Source organism: Microtus ochrogaster, chromosome 16, assembly GCF_000317375.1.
Source record: "Microtus ochrogaster isolate Prairie Vole_2 chromosome 16, MicOch1.0, whole genome shotgun sequence".
NCBI classification, from domain to species: Eukaryota; Metazoa; Chordata; class Mammalia; order Rodentia; family Cricetidae; genus Microtus; species Microtus ochrogaster.
Genome location: NC_022018.1, coordinates 43122651 through 43130781, shown reverse-complemented (window position 1 = coordinate 43130781; position 8131 = coordinate 43122651). Strand labels below are relative to the sequence as shown.

The 8131-nt window shown below is 42.5% G+C and overlaps 1 protein-coding gene across 3 annotated transcripts in view; it reads left to right on the top strand.

The window, feature by feature from the left end:
* Positions 1 to 1906, top strand: part of Slc35b3 (solute carrier family 35 member B3) — a 24564-nt gene extending 22658 nt beyond the window's left edge. For all 3 annotated transcript variants that reach the window (XM_026783155.1, XM_005355065.2, XM_026783154.1), the window contains exon 10: positions 1311 to 1906. In XM_026783155.1, the coding sequence (XP_026638956.1) occupies positions 1311 to 1461 (151 nt within the window). In that variant the 3' untranslated portion in view covers positions 1462 to 1906. The remainder of the gene's footprint in view (positions 1 to 1310) is intronic.
* The last annotated feature ends 6225 nt before the right edge of the window (positions 1907 to 8131 follow it).

Here is an 8131-nt window from a genome sequence, read left to right as displayed (position 1 = left end):
CCCCCCCCAAAAAAAAGATGATTCTCTGCTTCGTGCAGAATGTGTCCCTTTTGAAAATTGTCTGTGTTCTACTTCCCTGGGACAACTAGGCAGAGTGCGGGTTGAATGTATAATGTAGCCTTTGATAAATAGGACTCTGGCATTTAAAGTATAATCTTAAGTCTTCTGGTAAGGTTTTACTTTGAATGTGCTAATTAAGAGCCCTCAAGTTTAAATTAGTTTCACTTTGTGTAACTTTTATGTATATATTCAGCATAAAATTTTTTTTAATTTTTGTGTAAATAGTGTGTTTTGATCAACTCCATCTCCAACCCACCCCAGCCCCACTTCTGTCCCAACTTCATGTGCCCTCTCTGTTAGCCATTGAGTCTACTTGGTGCTGCTAGTACGTGCATGGGTCTAGAGCCATCATGGGAGCGCAGGCAACCTACCTGGAACTAGATCCTGAAGAAAACTGACACTCTCCCTCAGCATCCTTCAAATATCAATGCCTTAGCCAGGGGTGGCACTTTTGACTGCTTATATTTTTTGTCAACTGGACACAATCTAGAGTCAGCTTACCAGAGGGAATTAAATTGAGAAAATAGCTCCATCCAGTTAGCCTGTCGTTAAGCCTGTGGGGCATTTTCTTGACTGATGATTGATGTGTGAGGGCTAACTCTCTGGGCAGCGCCATCCCCAGACAGATGGTCCTGGAGTGTGTGAGAAAGCAAACTGTGCCAACCAGGAGGAGCAAGCAGGTAAACAGTGTTCCTTGACGGTCTGCTACAGTACTGCCTTGAGTGCTCCTGCCTTGGTTTCCCTCTGTGGAATGGGACTCAGGATGTGTAAGCCAAAGAAAACCATTCTTCCTCAAGTTGCTGTGGTCATGGTCTTTACCATACATAGTCGTGGAAAGCAAACCAGAGCAGGCTTTGTGAGCCGCTCTCTGTTCCATTTAACATGTGATTCTAATACTATTTTAGACCTCTAATAGCAAGTTTTGTGTGTTTGGTTGGGTTTTTTTGTTTTGTTTCATTTTTTTATTTGTTCATTTTGCTTTTTCTTGTTTTTGTTATGTTTTGTTTTGAAACAGGGTTTATCTGTGTAGCCCTGGCTGTCCTGGAACTCTTTAGAACAGACTGGCCTCAAACTGAGATCTGCCTGCCTCTACCTCCCAAATGCTGGGATTAAAGGCATGCACCACTACTGCCCAGCTAAGAGAAAGTTTTTATTTGATTGAAATTATTGTGGACTGACTACCACATGTCATAATTAACAGTGAAGTGTTACCATGTTAATTTTAATATCTAATTTTTCATTTCATTTAGGTATGTATGGTCTGGCTTGTTAGTTGTTCTTGGCATATTTCTCAATGTTTACAGCAAAAATATGGATAAAATAAGATTACCATCAGTGTACAATCTGATGAACAAAGCCATGGATGTGAAAAAGTCAAGGACGTTGGCACAGACTGTGTAGGCACTGAGGTCGCCTACTTAAAATAGAACCCTAAGGGAGCAACCATTAATCAGTTGACTTTCCAAAGGATTGGGATAAAAACCAAAGGATCTGAAGACCGCTGTTGTGTGAGCCGGCAGCGGTTTGTAACATCAGCCTCTGCAGAACACAAGCTTGACCAGCTCCGAAACAGTCCAGAGCCGCACCCAGGACATGTTTCAGTGAAGTCAGTATGAAGGAAAGCACTTGCTGGCAGTGTCCTGCGCATTTCACTGGAAATGGACCGTGTTGCAAGACTGATCGGAAATCCTTCCAGCGTGCAGCACGGCGCTCTGTAGTAGCGCACTGTTTCGTCCCCATTCCGTTTTGGTGGTGTTATTTAAATTGCTTCTCTGTTATAAGAGTGAACCGATGATTTAAAGTCTAGAGAAAATAGAATTCATTTATAAATAAAATTATCCTGTGATTTTTTAATGCTGTTTTAATAAAATTTGTTATTGAAGAAAATGGAGTTGGGAAGGCTTAACATGCTCTTTAAAACTTGAGTTTTCCACTCACAATGTAAAAATACTTTTGAGAGCACCCTTGTCTGTATGCACAGGGTAAAATGCTTAAAGGAAGTACACTAGAATTACAGGGTACCATGACGTGTGGCTGTAGTTTGGATGTTTTAAGTGCAGGGCAGACGTTAACATGTTAAAAAAAAAAAAAATCCTATTCTTCATATAAGGATAAAGTTTTCTTTGAATGGTGGAGATGAAGTGGGGTGCACTTAAACCTGGGTAGATTTGGCAGACCCAGACATTTTTTTTTCTCAGACTCTAATATAATTTCATAGTCTGGATAACTTAGATCTCTGAGGTTTCTTTCTGGCAGTTCTAGATGCTAGAGGTCCACACTCAAGATGCTAGCAAACCTGCAGGGCTGCCTCCCACTTTCTAGATGGCATCGTCTTACTGTGTCCTCAGGTGTTAGCTCTAATCCCATCATGAGGTCTCTACCCTCATGGCTCAGTCTCCTAATGCTGCCACTAGGGAGTTAGGATTTTACAGGTGAATATAGGCTACATAGAGATTCAGATCATAGCCATATTACTCACGTAGTTTCGAGTCAGGTTTAGTGCCTTTCAGTATTGATTTTTGTAATTGCTATATGCATCTGCTCACTGTGTGTGTGTGTGTGTGTGTATGAATGCATACGTACTCACATTCACACACAAGTGCATGCGTGTATAAAAGCTGTTACCCTTCATTTTCAGCATAATCAATATGATTAAAATCCTTAGTGTTTATGCTGTTGGTGACATCATATTTTTTATGTTTATTCTTAAATTCTATCATATCCAAATGGATGCTTACCCTCTCTTGCTGTGGAAACAAAAACAGAACCTCTTTCCCAAAGCAACATATCCTTAGACCCAAACTTTGAAGTTGGTTTAACTTAGCAGCCCCCAGAATCAAATGTCTCTCTGCAGTCAAAAAATTCAAAGAAAACACAATAATATACACATTCCAGACTCTCTATTTATATTGCATCTTTATGCGACTTATTTTTTTTAGTCCTTTAATCTGACTGTCTCTTTAAAGACTTTGCTTTGTTTTTTAAAACTTTATTTTTTATAACCGTCTGTACTCTTTTCCTTCTCTCTCCCAAGCCTTTGTATATTTTTTGAACATACTATAACCCATTCAGAGATTTATTTCTGTCTGAATCTGTCTTTATTGCGTATCTGTAAGCATTTTATGACCAGGAGCACCTTTTTTTTTTTTTTTAATGCTAAGCAGGTGTGGCTAGAACCAAGGCTGCCTGCCCAGTCCAGCATGGTGGAGGAACGTTCCCCACCAGCTCTGCGAGCCATGCTCACCACCTCAGCTCTGGGGATGTCGCGGGTTTATATCACCATTGAGCAGCTAGCAGCACACTGCTCACACACCCCATTTAAGTGCAGAACCTCCTAAAAGAGCGTTGTGCTGCCAACACAAACCAGGAAGCCTTCCCTTAAAGAAGCCCTGCAGTTTTTGCCATTAAAGTGGAGCCAGAAAACCTCTTAAAGGAGTTGTGCCTCTCCTTGCTGCCAGCAAACAGAACCTATCTGAAAATATGCTGCTACCAAGAAGCCTTGCTTAACTCTGTTCTTTTGTGTCCAGAATTCCTTCCCAAACTCTTAGGTTTTATGTGCATGTAGTTGCCACACATTGGTGCACCATTTGCTCAGACCCAAATAATCACACAGAAACTGTGTTAATTACAACACTGTTTGACCTATTAGCTCAAATTTCCTATTAACTCTTACATCTAAAATTATCCCATTTCTATTATTCTGTGTATCATCACAAGGCTGTGGCTTACAGGGTAAGATTCCGGCATCTGTCTCCTTCTGCAGCTGTATGGCATCTCTTTGACTCCACCTACTTTCTCTCTATATCTCTTTTCAGATTTCCCACCTGGCTGAAAGAGCTTTATTCATTCATCAATGGTAATAAAACATATTCACAGCATACAGAGCAGAATCCCACATCAGGGCAGTAGTCTAATGCTTTTAATTTCAGCAGTTTATTTTTAGATTAAAGACACTTAGCCTTGCTTGCTTGCACCAGCCATCTCTCTTCCTGTGTTAACACCATTTTTATATCTCTGGCATAACTCTTTTTACTACATGATATCATTTGTTCACCTTTTTTTTTGGGGGGGGGGGTGGACAAAGATGAGCCAGGCACTGGTTCTGCTAGATTTTCAAGATGCAGGGTAAGGTAAGAACACCCCTACTCTGAAGAACCCCAGTCTTGCCAGTCTTGAGAAGAATTGGTATTATCATGGAAACTGGGTCGGTGTCTGTGCAGTAGGAACTTGTCTTTTTTGTTTGTTTTTGGTTTTCGAGACAGGATTTCTCTGTGTAGCCCTGGCTGTCCTGGAACTTGCTTTGTAGACCAGCTGGCCTCAAATTCAAAGATTTGCTTGCCTCTGCCTCCTGAGTTCTGGGATTAAAGATGTGCCACCACCCCTGGCTTAGTCTTAACTTTTAGTAATGAATGCATTGCCATCACTATGGGCATATCTCTAAGACTTAAATACGTATCTAAATTTGAGGAACTTGGTAGTTTTTTGTGTTTTGTTTTTACTCATTTGCAATCCTGAGGATTGACCAGGTTTTATGTGTGTTAGTCAAGTGTTCTAACATTGAACTATCTTACTACCCTTTTTTCTTTGTTTTTGTTATGTGTGGTATATATATGTGTGTATAAGTTGTGTGTTTGTGCATATATTTCATAGGACTCCAAGGACTTGTCTATTTACAAAGTTTCTAAAGACATTTAACAGTTTTCTTTCCACCACTACCTCTTGGCAGATCTGTCTTCTGGTCCTGAGCTTTTACACGGTTCCCACCCTGATGCTCCTTGCTTATAGGGAGAGAGTTCTTTACTCCTCTGTCTATCAGCTGACTTTGTTCTATCTGTGCTGCCTGCTGTACACCCATTCCCCATGCAGGTGCTCCCGACACCTTCGCTGCACACCCATTCCCCATGCAGGTGCTCCCGACGCCCCTGCTGTGCACCCATCCCCATGCAGGTACTTTCAATACCCCTGCTATGCACCCATCCCTCATGCAGGTGCTTCTGCAGAGGTTTCTTCAGAACCTCTCCGTAGTATTGTGTTGGTTTGTCCTGGAATATACAGATGTGTTTGGCTCTGGATTCTACTAGCCTTTCCCCCACACTCCATTTTTCCGATCTCCCTCTGTGCTGGTTGATCTTTGTCACCTGACACAAATTAGTGTTACCTGAATGAGGAAACATCAATTAGGGATTTGACTCCATCAGATTGGTGTGTGGGCATGGAGAGGTGGAGGAATATTCTTGATGAATGATATATGTAGGCATGCCCAGCCACAGTGGTGCTGCCACCCCTGAACAGGTGGTCCTGGGTTGTATAAAAAAGCAAGCTGAGCGAGCCATGGACAACAAACTGGGAGGCATCATTCCCCATGGGCTCTGCTTCAGTTCCTGCCTCCAGGTTCCTCCACTGCTTGAATCCCTTCCTTAGCTTCCCTAAGTGATGGACTGTGACCAGGACATGGAAGCCAGGTGAACGCTTCCTACCTCAAGTCGCTCTTAGAATGTTATCCCAGCCACAGAGACTGAACTAAAACCCTTCCCACTCTATGGCTCTCCCTCCTTGTCTTGTTTCCTTTCTCCTGTCCCCATTTCTCATCCTCCCTCTCTGCCTCTCCCTCTGTCCCTCTTGATGGGTCTCCTCCACTCCTCCCTCCCTCCCTCTCAGTTTCCCTAGGATGTTTCTGAGATTTAGAAATCCTCCTGAATCTTCCTCTCAAGGATTTACACTCGTGATTTTTCAGGTTTCCCATTCTGCTACATATAAATAAAAGAGCTTCTTGGCTGCTGTCTTGGCTGAATTTATTTCAGAGATGTTTCAGTTGCCAGTATAATTTGGTAGAATTTAAAGGTCAGCAGTATTTGTAATGTTTGTGATTTAAATAAGGATTTCAAAACTGAGAGAAAAATTAAGTGATAGAAATATAAGCCGTTCTCTCCTAACAAACAGAAGGTGATGTTCATATTATAGCTGATTAGAAACAGTTGTTTTAGTATAGATTCCCAATGGATAGAGTTGAGAAAATGTTTCTTCATCATTAAGCTCTGATAATTTCAGATGACATAAACCCATACACTTTGTCAGAGTCCCCCAAACCTGTTTTCATCTTGTGTAAATCATTGGAACAAAGTCTAGAGAAACAGGAAGCAGAAGAAATCACTTGTATTTTTCAGATCTTAGTACTGGGCCTCAGGCAGGAAAGCACCCAAGACTCACAGGCGGAAGAGACCTGAGATACTCTGAGGAACTACATAGTAATCTTCCTTCTAAACCCCTCCTCTACAGCCTATGTGATTTTATCCAATGTGCCCTGCATAAGATACTCCAGCACAGGCTGCATCAATGCTGTCCATTTAGAAGACAGATCGGAAGCACCAGCCCTGTCATTCTTGGCTTTGCAATTTAAGTGTAAAATCTTGCCAGAGTGGCAATCCATTGAAACAAAACAGTCTTGGAAATGAAGCCCTAATTTCCCTTCAAATGGCCATTTCTGGTTCTTTCCTTTCTAATTACCATTGTAATGAAGTGGCCGGTATTATGGGAGGAAGTGATTTCAAAGGCAGCAGTCTCTTATTATGAATCATACTCTTGATTTTCTACCCTAATGGGAATCAGCCTTAGTTATAGAAAATGCACGTGCAAACCCCCTCTCCACTGAGACTGAAGTGCTCCCAGAACTACAGATCCTTGTTTCACTAATTGTGGCTCAGAGAATGAGTAGGCTTCCGAGCATCGCACTGTAGCGAAGCTGGGGGAAGGCATCCTGATCCTCACCAAGGCATTGTTTCCAATCCCTGGGGTCTGTTGCTCTCAACCACAGATTCTCCGCGCCTTAGAACACAGCTGTATTAATATCATCCTATGAAGCCTGTATTGATATTTTGTTTGTGTTTTAACAAATAAAGCTTGCCTGAAGATCAGAGTGCAGAGTTAAGCCCCTATAGGCTAGGGAGTGGTGGCACACACCTTGGGAGAAGGAGGCAGAGGGATCTCTGTGAGTTCAAGGCCATCCTGGGCTGCCAGATTGACCTGTCTAAAAAAGAAACAGAGCTCACACAAAGGTGATCCCAGCACTTGGGATCCCATGTCTTTATTCCCAGCACTAGAGATGGAGACAGGAGTGATATGACTGGGTAGAGGAATATAAAGTGGAAGGAGACAAGAGCTCCTTGCAGTCTGAAGAGACAGTCGGAGGACAGGATCGCCCCTTAGGTCTGAGCCGTGCTAGAGGCCAAAGGTCTCTAATGGCTGGCTGCTCTGCTTCTCTGGTCCTTCAGCTTTCATTCCCTAACATCTGACTCCAGGCTTTATTTATTAAGATCCATTAGGCTTGGTGCTACAAAACCTACTTGTCTCAGAAAACCAAGGACTCTTGTCTGACTCCGCCCTCCCCGGCCGCAGTCCTTGGCACCATTCACTGTAAACAGGCACCTCCCCTTTTTTGTTACCTGTCAAAGTTCAGGGTCCTACTTTCATCAATTTAAATGGCATTTCTCTTTTCACTTTAATTGCAGCTCCACGTGGACGGAATTCCGATCCCGTGTTCCCTCAAGCTTATTTTTCATTCAGTTGTTCTCAGTATGCCACTGCTCCTGGTCCGTGAGTTGTGGTATGGTGACAGTTGTGGTTATCTGGGTCTTGAACACCCGATTAAACTGATTGCACAATGATTTGCTCCAAATAGTGATAAATATGCACCAAACTCCTTGGTTTCAGTGCTGTTACACATCACAAACAAGATAAGCCATCTACAAGCTGGGTCTGCAATCTAAAACATGGGAGAACTCCCAAACAGCAAAACACAGAAAGTTTTGCCCATGGCAATTGCTCGTTTGTGCATCTGGAGGTTTTACAATGTCCAGCTGTAGGGAGTGTAACACTCGCCACTATCAGCACTGGAACAATTTAGAACTGGTGATTGACAACAGGCACCTGTCTTCCCTAGGCCTTTCTGTGTCTGATAGAACTTGAAGATCTTTTCCAAGGTCATTCTTTGACCCACACATCCCTTGATCAGAGATGCATTTACTGTAGCTTCCTGGGAAAAGAAAATTCAAAGTGCCCCTTGTAGCAAAATGAC